The sequence below is a fragment of the Ursus maritimus genome, unplaced genomic scaffold (assembly GCF_017311325.1).
Source record: "Ursus maritimus isolate PB19 unplaced genomic scaffold, ASM1731132v1 scaffold_7, whole genome shotgun sequence".
NCBI classification, from domain to species: Eukaryota; Metazoa; Chordata; class Mammalia; order Carnivora; family Ursidae; genus Ursus; species Ursus maritimus.
The window spans coordinates 11,611,042-11,638,943 of record NW_024426885.1 but is presented as its reverse complement, the minus strand read 5'-3'; the positions used below and the strand labels follow the sequence as shown (position 1 = coordinate 11,638,943).

The 27,902-nt window shown below is 41.7% G+C and overlaps 1 protein-coding gene across 3 annotated transcripts in view; it reads left to right on the top strand.

The window, feature by feature from the left end:
- INPP5F (inositol polyphosphate-5-phosphatase F) overlaps nucleotides 1-27,902 on the top strand; it is an 87,129-nt gene that overhangs the window by 335 nt on the left and 58,892 nt on the right. The window contains exons 1-2 of one of the 3 annotated variants that reach the window (XM_040623865.1): nucleotides 3,342-3,464; nucleotides 21,296-21,376. Coding sequence is in view for 1 of the 3 variants with exons in the window: in XM_040623864.1 (XP_040479798.1) it covers nucleotides 21,296-21,376 (81 nt within the window). In the remaining 2 variants the exon portion in view is untranslated. Of the gene's footprint in view, nucleotides 1-3,341; nucleotides 3,465-21,295; nucleotides 21,377-27,902 lie in introns of those variants that run through there. The other 2 variants (XM_008685185.2, XM_040623864.1) reach the window with 2 other exon arrangements.

Below are 27,902 nucleotides of genomic sequence, written 5' to 3'. Positions count from 1 at the left end.
TTCTGTGTCCAAGTCACATCATGAAAATTTGATATAGTATCACTTCTCTTGATCTTTATGTTGAAGATATCTGGGTAGTCCAGGAGGCTTGGTACTTATCAGAGATTCCAGGACAGTTTGTCATCATGGGTCTTTCTGTGCTATGGAAATTCAGCAGAGAAATCAGTGTGGGCTGGAATAATTGGTAACGTGGAATTCTTTGCTGCCTTGGGGCCCTCTCACTTCTATCTAGGCAGAAGGTTAAAAGTATTGCCTTCCTTTTCTTGTCTCCTGCCGCATTTTTTCCTCCTTTCCTTCTAAAACATTACAGATTACAGGAGATAGGAGTAGCAAGACTCACTGATATATAAAACTGAGTGTAATTTAAAGGCCATTGAGTTCAACCACCATCCGAGACCAAGAGATCTCCCCAAGATCGCGCACTAGACCACACCTGGAGCTGGACCTGACTCCCAAGGCCCGTTGGGTTCAACATACCAGCTGGCCTTTCAAAACAGACAGCTTAGAGATATGGGAGGGGGGCCTTTCCTCCTTCCACAGGAGGTTTTCCAGCCATCTTATCCTTGTCAAACTAGATCCCTTTTACTTCACTGATTAATTTTTTGACGTCTTCTCAGACCCATCTTGCTTAATTCGGGGTACGATAGCTTCTGAACTTTACTCCCTTCTTCCTCGCTAGAGCCCTGTGCTAATACTTGTGTTTTTTATTGTTACACGCTCCTGGTTGATGTGTATTTGTTGAATACCTGCTGCTGTCAAACGTCACAAGGTTCTAACAGTAAATACCAAAATAGAGGACGGCCCTGCCCCGCGGAGAGCCTGGCTGGGTCTAGACCCCAGTAACCAGCGTCTTGGGTTGCATTTCCCGGCTCTCCCGGCCTGGGTCTCTGCGGGCAGCTCAGGCCCGGGGAGGAGGGGGTTCCAGGTTGGATGTAAGGAGGCGGCCGGGCTTTCCTCAGGGCTGGAGCAAGAAACGAATAACCCGCCGGCATGGGAGGGAAGACCCCACCAGTGAGCTTCTGCTCCATAGGTTACAAGGCAGGAGGGCAGCTGGCCCCTGACTCAGCCATGCCGGGGTTCGGCCAGCCGTTGCCTCTGGAGGGAAGGCGGACCCGCCAGGGGCGGGGCCTGGGAAGAGCGGGAGGAGAGTTGAGGGAGGAGGAAGGGAGGGAGAAAGAGCCTGTGGGGAGGAGCCAGGAGGAGAAACCCGGGAGAAGCTAGAGGAGAGGGCGGCGGGAAAGGGCAGAAAGGGGAGCTGAAAGAAGAAAGAGGCGCGCGGGGAGAGAGGGAGGGGGCGGAGCCTGGGAGAAGCCAGGGGCGGAGGCCACGGAAGGGGAGTGGGGCCGGGAGCGGTGCCAGGGGCGGAGCCGGGCAAGGGGCGGAGCTGGGGAAAGCCTCCAAGGCCGCCGCCGCTGCCGCCACCGCCGCGGGCGCGTCGCGTTCTCCTCCGGCGGGCCTGGCGGCGGGGCGCTCCCTCGTCGCTGTTCCTCGAGGCGCGGGCTCCGGCGGGCCCGCCGACTAGGACGCCCGCCGCCCCCGCGAGCCGCGCCGCCGCCGGGGCCGGGGTCCGCGGAGACACGGCGCGCCCGGCCGCCGCCTCCTCCCTCGGCACCCGGGCCGGCATGGAGCTCTTAAGCCAAGGACCACTATCTCGCAGCAGGGCGAGCGCGCGCTGTGGTGCAGCCGCCGCGACGGCGGCCTCAACTCCAGACCGGAGGGCTGGCGGCACTGGGTGCGCCCTGGGCCGCACGCGCGGCGCGGAGGCTGGGCGGCGGGGGCGAGGAGGGCGCGGCCGCCCCTCGGCGCGGGCAGCCGGGAGGGCGCCGCCTGCGGCCCAGGCGCGTGGGGCGGGGCGGGCGGGAGCGGAGGCGCTCGAGCTGTCATTATTTCCTGACGCGAGGGAGCGCCTGTCTCGCCTCTGCCCCTCCGCGGGGGACAAAGGGCCGGCGACCCTCGTTCCTCTGAGCGCGCCTCCGCGTCGAGATCCGCTTTGCTGCCCGGGGGAGCGGACCGGAGCCGAGCCGGAAAGTTCGAGCGAGGGGCGCCTGGCCTTAAAGGCCTCTTGCACTCTGGAGCGGCTCTGGCACGTCCTTCGAGACAAGTTCTGGGTTCGAATCCCGTCCCGATCTCGGGCCACAAACGATCGCGCCAATTCAGTGGAACGTCCTGCGGGAGGTTCACTCCCTGTTGACATCTATGGGTTTCTGGTCCCTTATTTTAAAGATGTGACTTCGTTCTGGTTACCTCATAGGCATCCGATTCAAAGCACCATTTCTTTGATTTTAGTATTACAACTGAACTGCGTTATAATGTTAAACTTTTAATACTTTCGTATGACTCAGTATTGTCATACAGGATGTATCGTGGGGCCATGTTTGGGTGTCGTGTAAGCTGCTAGGAGATGCCTAAGTCTGCAACGATTAGTTTGCGTTAGGAAAATTAGTTGACAGCCGTGAGTCAAACAGAGCAGTCCCTGCCCTCAGAGAGCTGACATAGGTCCAGGGGGCGGTTTCCTTTGTGGGGGCACTCGGTAGCACCTCCCCGTTTGAGGTTGCCCGTTCCTTTTCCTAATCACCTCAGAGAGCTTTCACTTTAGAAATGAGAGACTGGAGTTCTTTAAAGAAATAGCCAGAACATTTAAAACTTATATGTAATTCTTTTTTTATTAAAGATTTTATTTATTTATTTGACAGAGAGAGACAGCCAGAGAGAGAGGGAACACAAGCAGGGGGAGTGGGAGAGGAAGAAGCAGGCTCCCAGCAGAACAGGGAGCCCAATGCAGGGCTCGATCCCAGGACCCTGGGATCAGGCCCTGAGCCAAAGGCAGACGCTTAACGACTGAGCCACCCCGGCGCCCTCTTATTTGTAATTCCTGTGTGTAATGTAGACAAGGATTACATGGTATGAATTGAAAAGTATACAAAGTCCAAATGAGCATTTCATATCACAGCTGTTACATGTTATAAGATGGTTTCCAAGGACCTTTTCCCTAATATATTATTCCCAATCTCCCTACTATTCCCTAATATATTATTCCCAATATATTTCCATAATATAATGTTCCCTAATATATTATTCCCAAGCCTTACAGAAGCAGGTGGTGGTATCCTCTTTTTCAGGTGAGAAGACAGGTGTGAAACTTGAGTAACTTGCCTGAGCTCACAGAGAGGGCCTCCAGAACACTTTCCAGCAGGTTCCACTGCTTTCTTATGAGGACCTGCTAGTTGATTTGTGAGAGCAGTGAAGGAGAACTTTTTATTTTTTCCTAGGCTCTGGGTGTATCTTCTAGCTATTACATTTTATTTCCTCTATTCAGAATGGAAGAGAAATGACTGCATCCAGATAAAGTACCCGATGATCTTGGGACAGAAGTTGTTGTAGATGGGATAATTTTGGCCAGTCTCCAGTCATTCTGTTCTTCCTGATTTGACCATTTGCCTGGCACACTCCTCCACCCTGTTGGGGTAAGGCTTCAAATGCTCCTTGAAGACAGGTAGATGGCAAAATTCTCCAAGCTGCCAAAGAGCCACCTCTTTAGATTCTTAGGGCTTGACTATTACAGCTGGATGGAATTTGAGATCATCTCCAGTTCACCGGACAGAACATTTTTCTGTGCCTCATTTCCTCAACTAGAAAATGAGGGTTGGGCTTTTGAGTCCTTGTATATCACAGAAATGTTTTTAAAACAATACCAGTTTGTTCAGTATTTGTTCACTGTACATCCCGGAGGACAAGAATTAATGTGTTTTGTAAAGAAACGGGAGATCTCTAGGTGGTCACCTGTGAATTTGGGCAGTTGATTAAGACATATATAAATAGGGTGGACTTCATTATTTCCATTTCTAGCGCCAGTCTCTACTTTCTCTTAGCCTCAAAGATTGACAGAGGTGAACCAAGCTAGTGGAATTACATGCAAGGAGGTAAGGTCACAGGAGTCCTCTGAATAGCAGGGGTTTTAAGTGAATTGTCATTTTCTTTTGTTTGTGTTTGTTTCTTTTACCAGGAGGCTCTCCAATCCTAATGATTGCTTGGAGATAAATTACTCCCCTCAGGTGAAGTCAGTCAACTCTTCTTGGATGCTGGCTAGCAACTTTCAGTGGAAGGCTACTGAAACCCATACTTCTGAGCTAAAGAAGCTCAGATGAGTCACAGGCTTAAGCCTTTAAGGAATATTCACAGGGTAATCTGGGCCTAGATTTCGGATTAAGCCATGTGATTTGTATTACTGTTCATATATCCAAAGTCCATATCAAAAGGCAAATTAAAACAATTTTTGTCTGAATAAAATGGCTGTAGTCTTTGCAATTAAGTTTATATCACTTCTGAGGATATAGGAGACCACAGAGAGAAGTAGACCAAAAATCTAGAGGAAGGAAGAGGCCATTATGTTTCTGAAGTAACAGTCTGTTTTGACCTTTAGGTGTTCAAGTGTAGCCAGCGAATAAAGAATCCCATACATTAAACTTTACCAAATAGTTTTTCCTATCCAGTATTCAAGATCCTTTCTAAAGAATGGCTATTAATAATGGTATTTTAATTAGATAAGTGCTTTTCAGATCTTTTTCTATAGAATCATTTAATATTGTCTTCATTTTATTGGATCTTTTCCCTCTGCTTTCATGGACAGTTTTGCTATTGTTTGTAATGACAGCATTTAAAATCTCATTGCTTCCTATTGGCTATTTAACTGAATAGATTACTGACCAAGTTCTTTTCTTTTCCAAAGGGCAGTATTATAAAACTCAAAAAGCCTGTGGGCATTGTGGTTTTTGTTTGTGGCTGTTGAACAACCAGAAAACAGTACTTTTCTTTTTCCTAGAGACATCAGAAGAATCACTATTGATATTTAAAGTTAAAATGACCATTTCCTTAGCCTGGAATGTTTGTCGGCCCCTTTTCCTGCCGAATTTATTCTGGGAGACCCAGCTCAGATACTGTGCTCACCCTAGCCCACATCCCAGAATTATTCGTCACATTTATCGTGTTTCCAGGTGCTTTTTATGCCTAGTGCACACTTCGCTTACAGCCCATACTGCATCATCATGTGACAATAGTTTGCTTGCTTCTTCCCTAGTGGACAGTCTTTCCCCAAGGCAAGGACCGCACTTACTCATCTTGGTATCTGGGCTTTAGAGTGGTTAGGATGAAGAAGGTCTTTTTGGTTGAGTTGAGCTAGAGTCCAAGTTTTTTCTCCATAATATCATTGCCGTAAAGTAATATCATTGCCATGTTGTGTTATGCTTAATACTAATTTTAGGCCCTGTATTAGAATATTTTCTAATTGGGGCAGAAAATCTCTGTCCAGCTGGGTGAGGAAGTAAATATGAGGAAAGGTGAATTTCCACCTGTGTTATTTTTCTGATTTTAGCATCATTTTTTTTTTTTTTATCTTTGTGGTAGTATTCCTTATTTTCTTCTTTAACATTGTTTAAATTTTTTCAGTTTTTTCTTCTAGCTAAACACTTAAGTACTGTTATTTTTTTCTGGTCTTTCCAGTTTCTTAAGGGTAGTGAGGAGTCTGCGTTCATACATAGCAACTGCTTTTTGGTGGATGCTTATGTCTTTTGCAGGGTAATGACTACCAGAGATTGTTTTATTTGCTACCAAGGAAAATGATAAAGCTCTGTGTGAATATTCTGTAATCCCCCGAGAGTGGTGTTTTAGTATCTGAGAATAAGAATTATAATTTAAAGGCTTAAAAAGGAATATAATACAGTTTACTATTGGGGAAGGGTGATATGGTCTTATCTCTTTAGTCTTAAAATTGCTTCCACTAAGTCCTTGTGGCTTTGTCTGATATGATGGTGTTATGTAATTTCCTGCTGAGTATTGCTTCATTCTATTCTGAGACTGAGTGACCATAAAAAGATGGCAAAGCATCTGTCATATACATAACATTCATAAGCATGTAAACTATATTTATAGATATGATACTCTGAATGATGAATACCAGAGAACATTTTTTTGGAGGGGATAGTAGCTCTCAGTTAGAATTCACAGAAACCTTAAAAAGTGTTCCTGTTCTGCTTAGAGTTATTTTTTGATGAAAATTATTTTTAGTATGTCATATGAAGTTAACTTTTTTTGAATGAGAAATTATAGTTATGGAATTGAAATCCACATAGAACTTTTATCTCTTTTCAGGAATCCTATTTTATGAAACTAGATTCAGTTTATTTAGAGTTTTTACTGTCATTTGGTATTTACTTTGGAAAAAAAATGATTTTGAACTTTATCTTTTTAAAAAATCATGTTTAAAAAATTCACAAATTACCATGACAAAGCATAATAAGGCATTTTAATTTATTTTTTAAGATTTTATTTACTTATTTGAGAGAGAGAAAGAGAGCGCGCAAGTGAGCACGAGCATGAGTAGGTTGAGGGGCAGAGGGAGAAGCAGACTCTCTGTTGAGCAAGGAGTCTGATGAGGACTTGATCCCAGGACTGGGAATCTGAAATCATGACCTGAGCCCAAGGCAGATGCTTAGCCTACTGAGCCATGCAGGCGCCCTAGGGCATTTTAACTTAAAAATTGATTATTGGGGTGCCTGGGTGGCTCGGTTGAGCGACTCATTCTTGATTTCAGCTCAGGTCATGATCTTGGGATTGTGGGATCCGGCTCTTGGCAGTCTGCTTGTCCCTTTCCCTCAGCTCCTCCCCCCGCCCGAGTGCTCTCACTCTTGCATGTGCGCTCGCTCGTGCTCGCGCTCTCTCTCTCTGGCATGAAAAAATAAATAAATAAATAAATAAATAAATAAATAAATAAATAAATAAAATCTTTTAAAAAATTGATTATTCAATCTATTGTAAAAATCTTTTTAACCATTTTGTTGAATAACTAGGTTTTTTCTTGGGGTCTTTAGTCTTCAGTTTCTTTTAAGTGGCTTAGCAGTTTTATACCCCAAACCACTTTTCTTCAATAATTTATATTTCTAACAGGCTAGCAGTTAGGTTGATTGTACATTTATTTTATGAACATTGATGCACGCAAGGTAGAAAAGACCCCTCTTTCTAAAGTAACCCCCCTTCTTTAGCTTAAAAAAAACCAGCCTAACTTGTCTGATGACATTTGCAATCAAGCAGTACAGATTTGGGGAAGCTTTTGTGCATATTTTGTTGTCTACATTGTCAACCGAGATTAATAGTAGTAACAGCAACAGCTTTTATGTACTGAGCATTTTTCTGAATCAGATACTGTTCTAAGCCCTTGATATGTACTGTTTCATTTCATCCCCACAATAGACATCAGGAGGAGGGTTTTATTATTAACCTCTTTTTATAAGTGAGGAAGCTGAGGCACAGAGAATAACTTGTCCAGGTTCACAGAGTAGGAGAATGAGGCTTCTGATCCAGTATATGACTCCAAAGCCACATTTTCCCAGTATTGACAAAAATGTTTTGTAAACCTTTCTACCTTCTTGACTACAGTTACAGGATTTACATTTTTATGGATAGTATCCGAAATATATCTTTAGCCAGCATAATCATTATAGGGTAGCATATGGAGAAAATAAAAAAGCCTCAAAAGTCAAAGCATGCATACTGAGAAAGGATCTATATAGAACGAAAGGCTGATAATGGGACTACTGGTTGGTTCTTTGACCCTACCCCTTGCCCTGACTCCTTGTTGCAAAATTATTTTATGTCGTTACAGGGAATATTGTTATAGAATAGATTGCCCAGTGGTTTTTCCAAGTTCTGGTCAGTTTATCAGGTTTCTCTTAAGTTTTTAGAACATCTGCAGTCTGGGAAGGGACTAGATACAGGGTAGAGCTTGGAGCAGAAACATTGATATGTACTGACTGGGAACTAGTTCAGCCAGTGATGAGCAACCTGAAGCCTTTCCCAGTCTATCTGTTCAGAGTCCTAGATCCAATTTCACAGGCATCCTTGCAGAGCACATAAAGCAGAGAGGGAGTGAAGGAGAGAAGGTCTTCAGGACAACCACCTTCAAAGAGGGCCAGAACCTTTGTAGAGTCACTGGTTCCTAGACGCTTGTGTTCTGATCAGGCCTGAGCCAGCAGATGCCAGGCTTGCCAAAGGCTGGCTTCAGAGAAGAGGCATTGTCAAGGCCTTTGGGCTAGAGCATTCAGGTGCCAGAAACCAGGGAATCCTGACAGCTTGGTGTTTCAGAAATTTGGTTGCAATCGTGCAGCTCCCGGATGCCTTAGCAGCATGACTCCCCTTTGTCCTAACTGCCCAGCCTAACTTGGCCCCAGTAAGGAGACAGAAGTATAGATTTATTGCCATTTCCTGAGCACCTGGCCTATAGCAGGTCTTCTGTAAAAATTATATTGAATGAATTGAAATGATTCTAGTCCCTGATCGACCCTGTGTATCTTGAGCAGCAAACGGGCTGTTGGGAGGATTAAACAGAGACTATAAGAACGGAAGACCAGAACACTGCCTCTCTTGCCAACCAAAAAAACCTGTTCTTATCTTCATTTTACTCATAAAGGGGGGAAATCTAACTTTTAAAGTCAGTAAATCTCTTGTCTTTTTCAATGAAAATAAATGGGATACAAAGACATTTTTATTTTTCTTAAACTGGCCCTTATGCAAAAAAAAAAAAAAAATCGCCTGTTGTTGAATTTGGTCCTTGTGATTTATAACAAAATTAGGTGATGGATTTGCAGATAGATGCTAGACTATTGGAAAATCAAACTAGTTTGTTCTGTTGATCGTGCGGATTCTCAGAGGCATAGTCTAACTTTGGTGTGGTTTCATGGGGATTTAAATGGGTTAGATCTTTGTAAGCTGTATTACTATCTTTCTATGAATAAACTAAACTGGTCTATTTCTGTGCAAATGTTTTAAAATATAACCTTTGAAAATTTAGTCTTGCAAACACAAGCCCTGAGAAGTAACAACAATGTCCTAGAACCTCTAACAAATTACTTGTTAGCTAGTCTGAGTTATAATCATTATGTATTAACTGACCATAATTGAGCTGAGAAGAACATTTGGAGTATATTTAACAAAATAAAGAAATAATACATTTTTTAAATTATCAGTAGCTGTTGATAATGTGTTAAGTAGTATTTTAGAATTGATGATAAACCCTGAACATTTAGCATTATAGTACTATCACAACACATACTGGTAGGATCTTAATTAAATCCTATGCTGTTAGGATGACTCATTTTCCGGTTGCTGTGAGACCCTTAAAGAAACTGCTCTCATTCACAAAAAAAGCATCCACTCCTGCCTGCTTTCTTTGGTAAGGCTGGTTGAATGAAACACAGGTTGATTTTAGGTCAGTGTTCCTTGTTGTTTTTTCTTTTAAGTTAATTCATTTTATTTCAGGTTCATTCAAGTTTAAGCATTCATTTCTTTAACTTGATAGTGGGATTATTTAAAAGTACATTTTCTTTCTTTTTTTTCTTTTTTAAAAGATTTTATTTATTTGACAGAGATAGAGACAGCCAGTGAGAGAGAGAACACAAGCAGGGGGAGTGGGAGAGGAAGAAGCAGGCTCCCAGCGGAGGAGCCTGATGTGGGGCTCAATCCCATAACGCCGGGATCACGCCCTGAGCCGAAGGCAGGCGCTTAACCGCTGTGCCACCCAGGCGCCCCTGAAAGTACATTTTCTTTATGAATCTTTTTTTTTTTTTTTGAAACAACTTTTCACTTATACTGAACTTCAAATTTCGGTTTCTGCAATGGTCAATATATACAATTTGAAACAGTCACAAAATCTGAAATACTAGGAAATTTTAAGCACTGCCATAATGTTTTTAATTTTAGTAGTTTGCATGTATAATATTAATGATGCTTCTGAATATCATTATACATTGTTTTTATGCCAGGTATATACATTCTTCTCCCTATTTCAGGCATATATACATCCCCCACCCTCGGGCAACAGACCATAGTGTTGAGCAGAGTAATAGCTTGCTACTCTTCCTTCTGGGCAGTTGTGCTTCTTGACTTCCAGGATTCATCTCTAGTAGCTATTTCATTTATTCCCCTTTACCTCTTTCCAGTGCACATCTCCCTTGACTTACGATGGAGTTACATCCTGATAACCCATTGTAAGTTGAAAATATCCTACGTTAAAAGTGCCTTTAATACGCCTAACCTACCAAACATAGCTTAGCATAGCCTGCCTTGAGTGTGCTCAGAACACTTCAGTTAGCTTTCAATAGGCAAATCATCTAATGCAAATCCTGTTTCATAATCAAGTGTTGAATGTCTCCTGTAATTTATTGCATACTGCCCTGAAAGTGAAAACAATGGTCGTATGGGTACAGAATGGTTGTTAAGCGTGTGGGTTATTTACCCTTGGGATCACAGGGCTGACTGGGAGCTACAGGTAGTAGGGGGCTGCCTAGCATTGTGAACGTATGGTATTGGCATAACACTAGACCAGGAAAAAAAAATCAAAATTTAAAATTCGAAGTACAGTTTCTACTGCATGAATATTGCTTTTGCACCATTGTAAAGTCAAAAAGTCATAAGTCAGACCATCGTGAGTTGGGGGGGGGCATCTGAACTCCCTTTTCACAAAGCAGCAGCCTCATTTCCTCCCTGTAATTTTGTGTTCTATTTTTTTCTCCTTCCAAATTCTATTCAGTCTGAAATTCTGTGAGTCATTTATTTATTCTTTCAACATTTATTGAAGACCTGTCTGCTGGGCACTGTGCCAAAGAAAAAGGTGGATAAAACACTGTACCCTGTAGCTGAGGCTGTGGTCCAATGGGGGAGAGACTTACACAGGATTCTAGAGTGACAGATGCTGTGACAGAGCTTAAGGCCCAGTTCTGTTGGGAGGCTTGGGTTGGGTATTAAAATTTGAGGTTTTAGTGTTGTCTTTTTTTTCAAGGTGGTGAAAATCTGTTTTTCTTCCTAATAAAGAAAATGGGAAAAAAGGTGCTCTTTTATTTGATTCTGTGAAGCTGCTTCTAGCTCTAAATAGTCTGATTGCTTCTCTAAGAGTGGAAAGCCCTGGGAAAAACTAGCTATATACACTAATAAACTTTTAAGGACTTTTTTTCTTGGCAGACATAACTCTTTGTATGCATAATGACTTCATTCTAATTGGTCACTCAAAAAAAAAAAAAGAAAGAAAGAAAAAAGGGTTTATGAGAATGAGTAGTGCCTACTGGCCAGACTGAAATAGTACAGGCTCTCCCCCTTACCTCCCACCCACAGGACACTCTGTGTTTGATCTAGAAGCATCTTCATTTGGCCAATTAAAAGGGCAAATCCTAGACCCGATGGTGGGTTTGAAGGCCAGCTTTTTGTTGGTGGGGACATATGGCGGCAGAATGACTATCCAAGCCAACCTAGATGGAAGAGAGTAATAGTTTCGAACAAAGTTTTTAGGAAAGGCTAGGAAATTATTTAAACACCAGCTGGGAGAAAGGTTGCATATATTTAATTGAAGTGCTAATTTTATGCATCTTGGTAGAGAGCTCTAAAATGAGGAAGGAAAATACCAATTGTTAGCTCTGATTTAGCTTTCAGGATCCTATTTCTGAAAGATATATCAAAGAGCAGTTTAGGGGAGCACAGGTGAGGGGTATATCCCAACCCTTGGGTAATGCATTATGAGTTTATTACTTGAGGATTTATCTAATCCTTATTTGAACTGACTAAATTGTCAGCTTGTTAAGGTAATGAGTTTGGAAAATTGTAATTTAAGCTGTACTTGCCTTCATTTATTCTCAAGCCATGTCTTTTAAACATGTGTGTCTCCTGTGCTAGTGTTCTGAATGGACTGTGAAGTCCATGCCTTCATAATTTTATACATTTCTAGCAGGTCCTCCCAGAACCCGATTATATGATCTGACCTTTCACAAAAGTCTTTTTTTCTTTGATTGTCCTCTGTCTTTTTGGAGTTGCACTGGCCTTTTCTTGAGATGTGACAATTGGAACTTTACATGTCCAAGAATCGTAACAATTTTTAGATTGGTTATTGTAGAGTTTAAAAAACAATTTCTGATATCCTTCATGATCATGGTCAAAACTTCGTGGCTCTGTTACTGCAGCATAATTAGATCCCTATTTTAATAGAAAAGTCTAGAAATTCTTAAGATCCCTTTCCTAAGTAGTGTCTCTCATCTTTTAAGTATTCTTAGGGTTATTTTCTGAAATATTTCTTTATACTAGCTTAGATCAGCTTTTATGCCAACTAACTATGTTATGAGATCTTTATGTAGATCGTAGTACTTTATTTCATGAAAGTGATTCGAGTCCTACATGGTGCAGGCATCATCTATGAATCAGACTGATAGGACAAAATTACTAAGGCAGGTTCCACCCAGTAACCTGCAATGCCTTAGACCAGTAATTCTCAATCTGCTGGTACATTAGAATCACCTGGGGGAAATTAAAAAAATACCTGTGCCAGGGCCCCACCCTAACCAACTGAGTCAGACTCTCTGAAGGGGAGGGGCCCAGGCATCCGCATTTTCTAAAGCTCCCAGATGATGATCCTGAAAAGCCAGGACCAGCAACCATTGAGTTAGAGTTCACACTGGGAAATCACCATCTGCTAGAACTTCTAAATTGGATTAGCTCCTTAGCTTGCTGAACGCTGGAAAATAATTACCATTAGAGAGTTCAAAAATATGTGTATCAAACTTTGCATTTATAAGATGGCACCTGAGTCAAATTATTCCCTAACCTGTTTTCCTTGCTTAATTAAATTTTGAGAACTGAAGCATGAGCTAACAATGGAAACTTTCAGTTCCTCGTGTTAGAACCCTTGTCCTCATCTGTTTGACTTTGGTGTTGGTGATTGTCTTTTCAGAGCAATAATATCCTTTGTCTTTAGCAGGAAATGAAACTTGGGTCTGATTATTTATGCATACTCTAGCACCTTTTTTTTTTTCTTAAAGACACAAGTGAAACTACCTATAAACTTCAGTAGATGTGTGAAAAGCAGGCTTATCTTGGGCTGAGGGAGCGCCAGTCACTCTGGGCACTTGGAATGAATGACTCATGCATTCTGCAGGCACACATTATTTAATCACTTGTTTTCTGTGTACCAGGAAGAGGAGGGCATGTGAAAATAGAAGCCATGTACTGCCAAATGGGTCTGAAATAAGAGTGGAAATGTTGACCTAATGGGTCAAACAATTGAGCTATGACAAAATACCCAAATGTCTTCGGGTGTATGTGACTTTAATTATTTCACTAATTTAAATTTGGCATTATTTCTAAAGTGCTATACTTTGGTAATTTGTAAGTTACCTCTACTAGGTAACTTTGAAATTCCTAAATTTTAAAACCTATTTGCAGATCTCAAATGTTTCTCTTTCAGATTTGCATGACACATGGGACTGTACTTTCCGAAGGAAAGATTAGGGAGCAATCTGTTTGTTGGAGCAGATCCATTACCTGGCTGTTCTTTGTGGAAAGATGCCCACTGGTCGCCTTCTCTGCCATGCGAGTCCTTCTGGCTCCAGAGTAGCCATTAATATTGGTGACAGGGTGTCCATTACCGAGCGTAGTTGACACATATGCTCAGACTACTATCTGCATGTGTCCTCTGTATATACAGACTCCGCAAATACCACCCTTTATTTCCTTAGTGAAGAGTAACAGGTTAAAAACACCCATTTTGAAGCGTACTGTGTGCACAGTGCTATACTAGGCAACAGAGTCCCAGCAGTTTAAAGAAAGACACCCTCCACTCCCTTCCTGTGCAGGTTATGTTGCCTGTTTAGGCCTTCCTCTATTGTTTTGTCTTGTCTGTACATGGGTAAGGGAAGCCATGTGCCCCTGCTAGACCTTTTAAGATAATTTAAAGTTTCCTCGAATTTTCAGGTAAGTCTTCCATTGTGAGAAATCACAACTGCATTATTTATTATATTTATTGAAAGATAAATGCTTTTAGCATTAAGAGTGCCATACTGGAAAAGACTGGTCTTTTGGGGCTTCCTTTAAAAACCGTAAAAACAAGATGTTAGTCTTATTAAATGTCATTGAAGATCAGCAGTTGGTAGGAGAAATCCATTTTCCATTTCAGTATTTCATGCTTACTTTTACTTATTATTCATTCATTTGGTTCAATAACTATTAAATGAGTGCCTGCTACCAGTGGCAAATAAAACAGGCATAGAATTAAATAAACAGAGTTGAGACTTAAGTCTCTCCTTTAAGTGGTTAGTTGAAACTACACTTATTTTAATTATTAGTATATTAGGAGTTATTTCTACCTTTTACTTATGTTTTCCATTTATTGTGTGTATGTAGTTTGTTGTTGTTTTGTTTTTTCTTTTTCCTACCACTTTCTTCATCTTCCATTGGATAGCTTGAATTTTCGTCAGGTGTCTTTCTGTTGCTGATTAATAGTTATACATTCTATTTATATTTTTCTATGGTTTCTCATGATTTAGTACTTATTTTCACATACATTATGAAAGTGTACCAATATTTGTGTCTTTTCTCCAACTATATTTTTACCTCCTTTTAGATTTTACCTCTTCTAGATTCTCCCTCTCTCCTGTGTGTAGAGGGTCTAGGGGAAGGGAGGAAGCTGCCTCTCGTGCTCAGTTTGCCGTTTGGACCCAAATGGGTTGCTGGGACCGAGACCGGATGCCTAGTTATGAACTGTTCAGACCTATAGGTCCATGTTTCATGTTTTGAGGAAATGAGATTCTGGTGCATATCTAGGCATTGAGATTATTTTCATGAAACATCTATTACTCTGAGAAGGCTTTCAGGAATTATGTCCTGCCATAAGATTTAATAAGTAAAAACATTTTGAAGGTTTTTTTTTTCTTTTCTCCTTTCCTCTTTAACAAAATCCATATGTAGACCCTTGAAATAAAAATCTTGGAAATATTTGAGTGGTGGGAACCTGGAATTCTAAACATATATACATTTCCCAACTTGAGCCAAAGGTTATTGAATATTTATGTGCCAGACGTTGTGTTGGGCACTTTTGCATAATTCTCTCATTTGCTGATTATTACAAACCCTGCAAGTTGGATGGAATTTCCACTTACGGCAGAGGAGCTGTTGCCGAGAGGGGTTCAGAGACTGCAGTGGAGCTGAGACTCTTCACCTGGGGCACAGAGGGCAGGCGGTACCCTCACCGTGCCCACATCTCCAGACTCTAGTCTCCTGGTTCCAGTGTCTGCCCAGGCTGTCCTTGTGTACCTGGCCCTTTCCTGGCACCTGGATCTCTGGCATGAGGCCCGCCCTCTTATGTCCACACACTGGTCCTTACATTCAGTCTCCTATGCAAATCTGCCCTGTCTGGATGGAACGGCTCCTGTGTTTACTCTCTCTTGTCCCCCCGAGTGGTCCCTGTGTAGTTCTTCAGCCTCCTCCTTACAGCTCTTCACCCCCCAGTACCAAGCTGTCTAGAGCCCTCCCTGCATTCAGTATTTGCGTGCCTATTATGTGTAAGCAGCCTGCCGGAGGTAGGGCTGACAAGAGCGTTTTGAATGATCCAGATGGGGAAGGTTAGGGTTAGTGGCAGTGGGTTTGGAGAGAAGTGAAGCAGTCATCAGATATTGAGGAGAAAATCAATAGGACTTGGGAAGGAAGAAAAGCACTTTGGATAACTCCCAGGTTCTGGCTTGTGCAGCTGGAATGATGTTGGGGAGCTGAAAGCCCTGTACAAATGTAAAATGAAGGTATTACACTCCAGAATGTTTTGTAGGGAACCTTATGGTGTCAGAGGTACATTAAAAAGAGCCCTGGACTAAGTGGGAAATGGTGTTCTAATTTTGACAAGCTTGTGTTGTATTGGGCACAGCCAGCCCTAACGTCTTTATCTGAAATAGACCTAGTGACCTCAACTTTGCCACTGTAAGTAGTGAACCCTTCTTTACACTGTGACTCAGTGTAAATTACCTGACCTCAACTTGCCTCTCCAATCCCATGCCATACCTTCTTTTGTCCATTCAGCATTTTGGAACCTGCTGTGTACCATGTACCGGGGACATAAAGCTAAACGAACCTAGGTCTCGATGAGCTTCCTGTTCCCTCAGGGAGATAGGGAAGTCAATAATTAGATGCCAATAATTAGAAACCAAAATAAGGTGCCATGATGGAAATAGGAGGAAGGTTCAGAAGGGCCACAAAAGAGTGCCTGATGAATTCTACTGGGTGGGTGGAATGGGGAATATATCAGGGCATACTGGTGACTTGCTCTGAGTCTGGAATGAAAAGCAGGCAGAAAGTGGGTGGGGAGCAGCATTCCAGACCCAGCCTGCGCACACTGCTGGACGGTTGCAGGAAGGCCAGGATGCGGGGGTGGGGGGAGGCAGGAGGAGGGTGGACAGGACCAGCCCATGCAGACCTTTTCAAGGAATTTGGACTTTGTCCCGAAGGCGGTGAGGAGTAGAAGTGATACATTCGGGTTAGCAATGTTCATATTTATCCTTTTCTAATGCCTACTGCATTTCTTTCACAATATTAATGTTAGACAAACTTGGCTTCAGGGCAAAGAGCATTATTTAAAATAAAGGCACTTATTACATCCTGATTAACAGCAGTTCACCAGGAAGGTGTATTAATCCCGAATGTCCATGTGCCTGACAATGCGGTCTCAAAATCTAAAGCAAAAATTAAGAAGGATAAATGGAAAAATATACACAAAGTGTGAGATTTAAAAAAATAAGCCTTCTCTCAAAAACTTCAGTGAAGCAGTCAAAAATATTAGCAAGTACATACAGGCGTTGAGCAAAATAATCAACAAAGTTGAAATGATGAGCCCCAAAGTTCAATAGTCTGTTCAAATGTTTGAGATCCATAATAAGGAATACTTTTTAAGTCATGTCCTGGTGAACACATACCTGTATGTATGTACCAGGAGCAAGAAAGTGTCATGAAATGTTTCTCTTTACCTGCGCAGTTTTTCTATTTTCTATTCTATTCTGTTTCATTGATGTTAATGCTGATCATTATACAAAATCGATTTCATGACCCACTAATGGATTGACACCTTTTTTCTTGAAAACACCAAGTTTCAAGCACACATAGAACTTTTTAAAATTGACTTTCTGGATATCCCTCACCATGCCAAGCATTTTGGAACCTGCTGTGCCCCTCTCTGTCCCCCTCTGTCCTTCCTCCCTGCAAATGGAAGAGGACTTTGACTCCTGTTTTTACTGAGTCAAGGCCACCTGATCTTTTCCTTTGCTGCTTCTCCATTGCTATATTTAGCCTTTCACCTTCCAGACCTGGAAAAAGGGTAGTGTCATTCCTTTCCAAAGTCAACTTTTACACCTGTACTTTTGACTTCAGCATCTTGTTTTCCTCCTTGAATATCTCCTCTGGTTATTTCTCCTTGATCATCCCATTAGGAACTCAGTCGTAATGGGTTTAACTGGCTCTCTCTGGACCTCAAAGATTATCCGTGACTATTCTTTTTAGTCATTAGAGCACAGAACTTAGTCATCTTGATAGTTTTTTTCTAGTTTTTGTTTTTTTTTTTTTAATTTTTAATTTCTTGAATGGCTGATGTATTTGCCTGGCTCAAAATGCCAAAGATGGGAAAGAGTATTGAGTTAGGAGGTTCTCACCCACCTTCTCTTTCAGCTGCTGTATACCCTGTCCCTTCTGCTTCTCCTCCCACTCTGGAGAGAAGAGATATTTCAGTGGCATTTTTTATTTCATTTATTCTCTTCCTGTCCTTTCCTGGCTTCCTCTGTAGTGGTTCATGTTAACCTCCTATGCATTTTTCACTTACTGCCCACCCCGCTCCCGTGGGCTGCATAGCTCCGGGTTGTTTCAGGCTAAGACTGTTGGAACACACTTGTCTTTTCCCTACTCAGGCTCTACCTCCTGTCAATGCTGTCAGCTAATCCCTGGCTGCAGTCTTGTTTTATTTATGCCATTATCCTCCTACCCTGGTCTCCAGGAAGCCACAGTCATTAGTTTTTTATTCAAATCTCTCCACAATTGGCCTCAGTTTACTTTTTCCAATCTTATCATCGGAAGCCATCCATTGCAGCCGCTGGTCTTCTGTTCCAGAGAGCTTGCTCCTTTATTTTTATATCTTCTTAGCCTGGTACAGTGCTTGGTTCCTGGCAGGTACTTGATAAGTGTTTCTCCACTGAAGGGACCATTCAAGAACAAACCTTGCACTTTCCTCTGCATTATTTTTCTTGCTGCTTTCCTTCTGCTTGAAGTTCCACTTCTGTGTAACTGTCCCTGGATGCTTTACCTCTAACGTTGTCTTCCTCTTCCATATTTCTAGAGCTCATTTGGTACCCAAAGGGTAGAGTCCTACAGCTGTGGTCTATTCATCTGGGGTCAGGGTACAGGGTTATGGATAGTGGGAGCTCTTTCCTCAGAGGGGCATCTGTGTTGGTACATGCTGAGACTCGGCCTGCCTGATACAGAGATTCTGGCACATTGTTTGAAGAGAAATCAGGGTATTTTTAGTCTGTACACCAATGTGGATTCCAGTAGAGTAGATAGACTTTTAAAAATTAACAAGGAAATAAAATTAATAACTACGTAATATTGGGTGAAGAACAACTTTTTAAGTGTAAAGATAATGGAAAAAGGAGCGGTATAAGAATTAAAAATTAAAAATAGGTACAAACATGTCAGAGTCGACATCTTTAATATAAAAGGATTCATATCAATAAGGAATATACAAAAGTGTTAGAAGATGTGAATGAGAAAATCCTAGAAGAAGAAACATAAGCAGCCAATTTTATAATTAAATGTTTAATTTTACCTGCAATGAAAAGAAAATAAACATCATTTAGGCAGTGGAAACCAGCAAATGAGAACAATTTAAAAAGAAATTCTAAATGGTGGCAAGAGTACTTTAAAACAAGCATTCTCCTATGTTTCTGGCAGAAGTCTAAGTTGGTGTAACCCTGTAGAAAGCAATTTGGTAATATCTGAAAGCTTTAAATTTTCTAATGTTTTCACCTACTAATTTCATTCCTGGGAATCTGTCCTAGAGCTGTTAATTACAGAGGCAATAAAATATTTGCATAATGTTCGTCATTTATCACAGTATTTTTTAAAAAGATTTATTTAGCTTACCGAGAGCAAGCGTGTAGGGGAGGGGCAGAGGGAGAGAGTCTTTTTTTTTTTTTTTTAATTTAAATTCAGTTTAGTTAACATACAGTGTATTAATAGTTTCAGGGGTAGAATTTAGTGATTCATCAGTTGCATATAACACCCAGTGCTCATTACATCAAGTGCCCTCCTTAGTACCTATCACCCAGTTACCCCATCCCCCACCCCCTTCCCCACCAACAACCCTCAGCTTGTTTCCTATAGTGAAGAGTCTTTTATAGTTTGTTTCCCTATTTTTACCTTATCTTATTTTTCCTTCCCTTCCTCTATGTTCATCTGTTTTGTTTCTTAAATTCCACGTGTGAGTGATATCATATGGTGTCTTTCTCTGACTTATTTCACTTAATATAGTCTAGTTCCATCCACGTCATTGCAAATGGCAAGATTTCATTCTTTTTGATGGCTGAGTAATATTCGTGTGTGTGTGTGTGTGTGTGTGTGTATACATACACACACATCTTCTTTATCCATTCATCTGTTGATGGACATCTGGGCTCTTGCCGTAGTTTGGCTATTGTGGACATGGCTGCTATAAACATTGGGGTGCAGGTGCCACTTCAAATCACTATTTTTGTATCCTTTGGATAAATACCTAGAAGTGCAGTCGCTGGGTCATAGGGTAGTTCTATCCTTAACTTTTTGAGGAACCTCCATACTATTTTCCAGAGTGGCTGCACCAGTTTGCATTCCTACCAACAGTGTAAGAGGGCTCCCCTTTGGGGGAGTGAGTCTTAAGCAAACTCCGGGCTGCGCTGGATCCCTATGCAGGGCTGGGTCTCATGATCCTGAGGCCAGCACCCTAGCCAAAACCAAGCATTGACCACTCAACCAACTGCGCCATCCAGGCACCCCATCACAGTATTTTTTAATGATAGGGGAAAAACTGGAAATCACGTAAATGCCCAAGAGTAAGGAAGTGCTTCCTTTAGTGGAAAATTATGCAGCCATGAAGTTACAATTTTGAACAGTATTTTAAAGACATGAGACAATACTCATGAAATGTTACAAGAGAAAAACTAGCATACACTGCTCTATTTGAGGTCTTGTGATGCGGTATGCACACAGACATGTGACCTGAAACAAAGCAAAATAAGTTACCTGGCTGGTGGGATGGGAGTGATGAAATATTTTTTTCCAATTTTATACAGTATGACTTTTATAATAAGAATGTATATTACTTAAAGTGTAAATGTAATGTCTTATTGGTTGGTTCCATGTAGAGGTTCTGTAGCAGAATGGTTAAGAGTACAAGCCATGAGTCACGCACGCGTGGCTTTGAATTGCAGTTCTGCCCAAAGAGAAGTCAACTTTATTTGCCTCCCACTAAATGTATCATTAACAACAAAGACATTCAAGATACAATAGTCAAAACTCAAATGAATTTGGAGACTATGAATTATTAAGTCTGTAATTACCCCATGAGTTATAGATTGATTATAAATTTCCCTAAAATAAAATTTAAATGGTAATAATTAAAGCGTAATTTTAATTTTCTACTAAGGGAAATATTATTTTCATTCTTGGTAATTTTTTCAGCTATTGAGCTACCACTAGTGTTACATTTATCTCCATGTGTATAACAGCCTTTTGCAACCTGGGTTTTGCAAGAGAATTAAGTCTTGACGTCCTCACACATCCACTGAGTGTAATGAATTAGCCTGGTCCGCTAGAATAGTATGTTATGTGCCATCCTTGGGAGAATTGAGAAAAGTCACCCAGAGCATGTTGTGTTGTGAGGAACCCTCGTTGGGATGCCTGGCACAGAGTAGGCACTCAAGAACAGGCACTGGCTCTTAGTGGTTTTGCCACAGAAGTCACATAAAACAGCACCAGCTTTCTGGATCTCTGTGCGTGGCGTAAGCTTCTTTGGGAAAGGGTATTTTTCATGGTGTGATCCAGTAAGTGGACTTCTCTCTGACTGTTTCTCAGGCCTTGTCTTTGAATCTGCAGCTGGCTATGAGCTGCGGGACAGTGGAGGACTCCTCTGATTTGCCCTCTTGCCATGTACCAGCCTCTTTCCTCCACTGTAGGGCGCCAAAGTACTGCCTCCCGTCTGAGGAGAGTTTCGGCTTGTCATTTCTCTCCCCCTAACTGTCCTTATAGCAGAAACCTTATTCAGGCCTCGGGTTTAATACTTCTCCACAAATGGCTTCATAGTAATGTATTCAGTTCTGGATGTTCATAACTGCCCTTTGGGGATGTTGATCATTTAAAGTAGACTGCTGAAGATATTGTTTTAATATGTTTTCTGATGAAAAATTTCTCACGATTGCTTATTTTCTTTCAGCTACTGATCTACTTCTTGCCTGGAATCCCATCTGTTTGGGATTGGTAGAAGGTGTTATTGGGAAAATTCAACTTCATTCAGGTATGTTTCTATAAAGTCCTTCAATTTGTCAAATTTAATGTGGTGTTCTATGGCATTTTCTTCTTTGAGGATGAATGTGGATTCTGTAATGGCTTTGATTCCTTTGCCCTAATTTTAGGTCTGCCCTAAGTAGGTATAAGCACCAAGTACCTACTGTGTATAATTATGCTAGTTGGTAGGATGCAATAGTGAGAAAAAAGTGACGGGCTCTCACCCTTGTGAGGCTTACAGTTTGGAAAGACAGACAACAGTAAGTAATCACTGAAATAAATGTATAATTACTTGACAATTGCGGTATGTGTTCTGACAGATAGATACACCCCCCGCACTGATTTCAAGGGAGAAGGGGGTAGGAGAAAGGCTGGTGAGGTAGGTAGATGGCAAACCATGCCTGGCCTACTCCGGGTCAGCTGTCTGTTCTGGATACGATCAGTTCTGGCCAGGGAAGGTTGTGATTCTCTTAGCATGCAGTGTGGCCCCTTCCAGGTATCCTAACCAGGCCAGGCAAATTGATGAAAAGTCTAGGTTACTCACCAGACCCTTGCTTAGAAGACAGACACTTGTGTCTGGGGTTCAGAGGGAATTTTGATAATAAGAAAAGAGATGTTATATAGGCAGGTTCCAAAAAGTCCTGAAAAGTACTAACTGAAATATTTTAAGCACTATATTTAAATATCTGTTTCTCCTTTGGCATTAGTTTTAATGAGTTATGAACTAATAGGCAGCTTTACCATTATTATCATGTAATTGGGAGTATAGCTACCTCTGTAGTATGCCTTTCTTACTCTTATAAAATAAAATTGTTGTGGGGTGTCAGGCTGGCTCAGTGGGTGGAGCATGTGACTCTTGATCTCAGGGTTGTGGGTTCAAGCCTGACAGGGTATAGAGATTACTTAAAAATAAAATCTTTTTTTTTTTTTTAAGATTTTATTTATTTGAGAGAGAGAACAAGCACGAATGGAGGGGGAGGGGCAGAGAGAGGGGGGAGAGAGAGAATCTCAAGCAGACTCCCCGATGAGCATGGAGCCCAACATGGGACTTGGTCCCAGGACCCCGAGATCATGACCTGAGCCAAAGGCAGATGCGTAACCGACCGAGCCACCCAGGCGCCCTAAAAATAAAATCTTTAAAAAATAAAATTGTTGTGCATTTGGGAACTAGGTTGATTTCTGTGTTATAAAGCATGTATTGCTGGAGACCATCTAATGTGCCTTTGCTAGATTCTTTGGTTATTTTTTAAAATTTGCTTTTATTATGTAATATTTCATGGGTACAAAAAGCTGTTTACCACAGATATACAGTATAGGTTATTGTAAAACACATATCTGCCACCCAAACTAGGAAATGAAACATAACCAGTGTCTTTGGATCCCTCGCTGTGCCTTCCTCCAAATGTGTCCTGCTTTCTTCCCTCCAAGAGCAGCTACTATTTTTAATTTTGTGTTTATTCCCTTGATTTTCATTACTGCTTTTATTTCATATGTATTCCTAAGTAATACGATGCTAAGGTTTGTATTTGGGGTACTTTACATCAATGATATTAAGCTGTTCGTGTTCTTCTACTTCTTCCCCCCCACCCCCCGACTCAACTTGATATTTTTGAGATTATCCCTGTTGATGTATGTGGCTTTAGTTCTTTATTTTTATCGTTGTATGAATAGATCATAATTTGTCCTTTCTCCTCTGTCAGTGGGTAATAGTTTGGGGGTTTATTTTTGCTATTAGAAATAATACCGCTGTAAACATTGTTGTATATTCTGTCTTTGGTAGTTTGTAATTCTTTTGGTAGGAGGACAAAAGCATTTAGACATTGTATAACCATGCTAAGTATTTTAGTAACACTCTCCTACCTGTCCACATTTACATAAATATATTTTTAATTCATTTATATGCTGACAGGATAATTTCATAGCTGAGTGTTCTGAGCTAAAACTCATTTTCTATTGTTTAAATGAAGCTTGTGAAACTTTTGAGTTATTTTTCTTCAGTTTCAGTCAGATCCTGGAGCAATGAATAAATCACTGAAATCAGTCAGGAGATCTGAATCCCCAAACTTTATTTATTAGCTTTGAGGTATAGAGGGGGTTACTTAACATGGGTTTCATTTATCTATTGCTAAGACCCCAGGAATTAATGCCTTGAAACAACAACCTATAATATCACATGATTCTATGGATTGACCAAGAGGCTCTTTTGTCCTTTTTCTTCTGTTGTCTGAGGTCGTCTGTGTGACAGCATTCGTTGTCTCTGTCCACGTAACTCATCTCGCAAGGCCTTCCCTTGGGTCCTCTTTCTATCCTGGACACCTGAACATTTTTTCAAGGTGGGGGCTGGGTACCAAGAAGACCAGTCCCGGTGTGCAAAGTTTCATCAAGGCTCTGCTTGTGTCACTGAGCTTGCTAATACTCCATTGGCCAAAGGAAGTCACATAGCCAAGTCCAGAGTGAACATCAGAGGGGGCTTCACAAAGGCTGAGTCATTGGGGCCACAATGCCTGTGGGCCTCTGCTTTGTAAGCTGTAAAACAACAGTAAAAGTAACTGCCCTCTTTTTTCCCCTACAATATTGTGAGTTTCAATGAAATAATACACCTGGAGGTACTTAATAAATTATCACTATTTTATCAAGGCTCCTTTGGTTGTGAACACAAACCTATCAGCATGCAGAGAACAAAGTTTTATTAGGAATGCAAGGGCAAAACCAAGAAGTGGATGTTTTACAGGGTCTGAGATTACGTTTTGGGGCAGGTAGTCTCTGAGCACCGCTTCTCCTATACATTTCTTTTATTTTTCTCCTCTTTTGGCTTTCTGTTTCTGTATATGTAGGACAAAATTTCTGCTCTTACATGGTACCCGCAGCCCTCAAGCCAACTGACAGCTGCTGTTCCCTACAGCCACTTCAGACTGCCTAGCCACCAAGAATTGAGCCGTGAGTCTAGTTCAGACCCTTGGGAAAGAGATTCTTATGCCCTGTCGTAAGTTCACAACACAAAGTTCAACCATGTTCCAGAGGTCTACTTCTTCAGTCAGAGCGGGAGGCCTTGGACTTGGCAGATAACCCAAAAGTTTCATATAAGCCGTGAACAAATATAAGTTGTTGGTCGATGAGTTTGTGATGCAGTGAAAGTCTGGTCATTTTGGAGGTGGTGAATGGGGCATCTCCTGCCTCGGCCTTTGTTTACATGTGCTGTCCTTCCTGGCACCGCTTGCCTTTGTTTGGCAAAGTTGTTGATAAGCAGTGGGGGTTCCTGTCAACAGGACATTTTGGAAAAGGGAGGGGTGAAGAAAGCAAATGTAAGAAAGGAAAGAAAGGCAGGGAAAGTAATCTCTGTACTTTTTTTTTTTTTTTCCTCTTGTCACATCCCTTCTAAGGTTTGACTCTTAAGAGAGGGAGTGGGGAGGAAGCAAAGGAACATCTTTTCTGGGCCCCCCGCTGCTCTTCCTTCCCTCACCCACCAGCCACCAGAGAGAACTGCAGCCACACCCCAGTGTGTCACTCCGCCCCCACGCCGCCCCCAGCTCCCCACCCTTCTGCATCCATCTTCCTCTTCTCCCTTCACTCCCTGAATTCTCCGCCCTGGGATGCCTCATCCCCTCCCTGAGCCCCACTAATGCTCCTGCTCTGGCCACACCATCGGCCTGGCTGGTGGGAGATTTGCTCCCAGGGTGGACTAGAGCTAACACGATCCCTTCAGGTGCATTTTCCCCTGGGAGCATCTTACCTTCTGGAGGTTGAGGGTGGGGGAATAACATGTCTGTACTTCAACTCTTTCTCACTCCTGTTTCCCTCCTACTTATTCTCCACGTTTCAATGCACGAATTTTTGTTCTTCCCAAGTGAGATGGGAACATAAGTTTATTTGAACAGATGTCATTGACAGTATAACAGCGGCGTGGGTGAGCCATGCCACTGTTCTGACTGTCACTGAACTCTGAGCTCTGTGGAATGTAAGCAGGCGTGACTTAGGAACTGGATTAGTTTGTGAGGGCTGCCATAGCAAAGTCCCATAGACTGGGGGACTTAACAGAAATTTATATTCTCACAATTCTAGAGGCTAGAAGTCCAAGGTCAAGGTGTTGGCAAGTGGTTTCTTCTTTCTTTCTCCTTGGCTTGTAGATGGCTATCTTCTCCCTGTGTCTTCACATCTTCTTGACTGTGTTCACACTGTCCTTTTCTCTGTGTTCATCTGTGTCCAAATTTCCTCTTCTAAGGACACCAGTCACATTGGATTAGAACCCACCCTAATAAATTCATTTTAAATTAATTACCTCTTTAAGACCCTTCCTCTAAAATCTGGTCGCATTATGAGGTACATAGAAGGTTAGACTCCAGCATATGAATTTTGGGGGTACATAGTTCAGCCCATAACAGGAATTTAATGACTACTGGAATGATTATTACAAAAGCATATCAAAGAGAATTCCCACTGTTACTTCTTTCCCTTTGTTTCACAATGAGCTAGGCCATTCCCCAGATATCATTGACTAAGGCACCCACCCCAGAGTTGGACTAACCTCGAAGATCACATAGGAGCCTTGGGTCAGGTTACTTCATCTGAGCTTCCAGTCGCCCACTGTAAGACAAAGCTAACACCTCCTTGATATGATCATTGTGAGATTTAATAAAGCTCCCCTTAGGGGCGCCTGGGTGGCACAGCTGTTAAGCGTCTGCCTTCGGCTCAGGGCGTGATCCTGGCGTTGTGGGATCGAGCCCCACATCAGGCTCCTCCGCTATGAGCCTGCTTCTTCCTCTCCCACTCCCCCTGCTTGTGCTCCCTCTCTCACTGGCTGTCTCTATCTCTGTCGAATAAATAAATAAAATCTTTAAAAAAAAAAATAAAGCTCCCCTTAAGTGCTTAGCATGATTCTTGGTAATAATAAGCATTCGATAGATGCTGGCTATTAATTTTTTCCCTTAGTTTTAAAGGTCACTTGGAGGTGTCAGATATTCTGCTAGAGAACCACTTAAGTCCTGGCTATATAATTTTGAATAAATTTTAAACTTGGATTGTTTTTTCCAATAATGTTAATATTTACTGAAACTAATGATATGAACATGTCATTAAAAGACTACATGGTGGGGATATATAAAAAGTAATGTTTTTAGTGGTTAAATATTAGCATCAGTGAAAGTTATATTCCATTATCCATGTGCCCCTTTTAAAAAAATGTGTGATGGAAGAATTTTCAAGTATTATTTAGTTGTATCCTTTGCTGATAATTGCCCTTCCTTTAGCAGGCTCTGCCAGAAAATTGTTCTCTTAACCCTGGTGTCTAGGAAATACCTTTTTAGCACCGTTAGCCTTCCTTGGATTTGGAAGGCCTCTTTTGCAGGCAGGTGGACTTTCAGCTAGGGTATAATGTAGTCTGTCTCCCACAACTTGAATGTGTCTGACTTTGGTTTGATCAGTGGGATTTTATCAATATGAAGAACAGAAAATAGAAGGAACGTGTCTTGTGCTAAATAGATGAAAGAAAAGCTTCATGAAATATCAACATTTTTTATCCATTGTAGGGTCTAGGAGAACTTAAGAATGATAGTCAGATCGTATCATAACTGTAATTACACATTAATTTTTTGTTTTCCTTTTTTCTCTTGGTCCCCTCCCACCCCATCCCCTAAGGATAAGATCCAGGGAGACAGGGGCTGTGTCCCCCTCTGCTGGCCTACAACAGGGCTATTCATAAATATTCAGCAAATACTTATGAGATTAACAAATAATTATGGAGTGCCTACTGCATGTCAAGGTCTGCACGCAGTGATGGGGACTGCAGGGTGAACAAAACTTGAAACTTCCAGGAGTGTAGGATTGGATCCAAGAGGTGGACATTAATTACCCAATCACGCTGTTTGATCATTAGGCTTAAGCTTCTGCAGAAGAGTGTGAGTTGTTGTAAGCACATGATGGAGGGGCCTGACTGGTGCAGTGGGGGCCCTGGATGGACAGCATCCTTAAGGATGTGCTGAGTCAAAGCCTGAAAAATGAGTGAGATAATCTGGACAAGGACAGGGTAAGGGCGGGGAGTGAGAGGAGAGATGGTTCTTGGCAGAGTCAGCAGCTGTGCAAAAGGCCCACATGATTGATGTATCCTCTGTTTTCTGTGTGATGTTGGGGAGATTGCCGTTATCTTCACTCGGATATCCATGAAAAAGTTGCATTAGGCTGCAGACTTTAAATGGGTCACAAAAACTCTTTCAAATCTATTTTGAAGATTGAGAAGACGATAAGCTCAGGGTAAGAAGTATCAGAATATAAAAAGCAAAAGCATATATTCCATGATATTTTCAGAAATAATTTGAAAACTGTCAGAAATCTTGATTAATTTGGCAATAGAGGCTCTTGCTTTAGTCATTGAGTTACTACTCATAGTGTTGAACAGCCAGAGACACCGTTCACTCAAGTAGCTCTCATTCATTAAAATAGTGCTCACCATCTGCTGTTTCTACACTCTTCAAGTCGTGATGATGTCTCAATCATTGAAATGGTAAAATGTATAATGCATATGGTTTAAAAAGTGTGATTTTAGT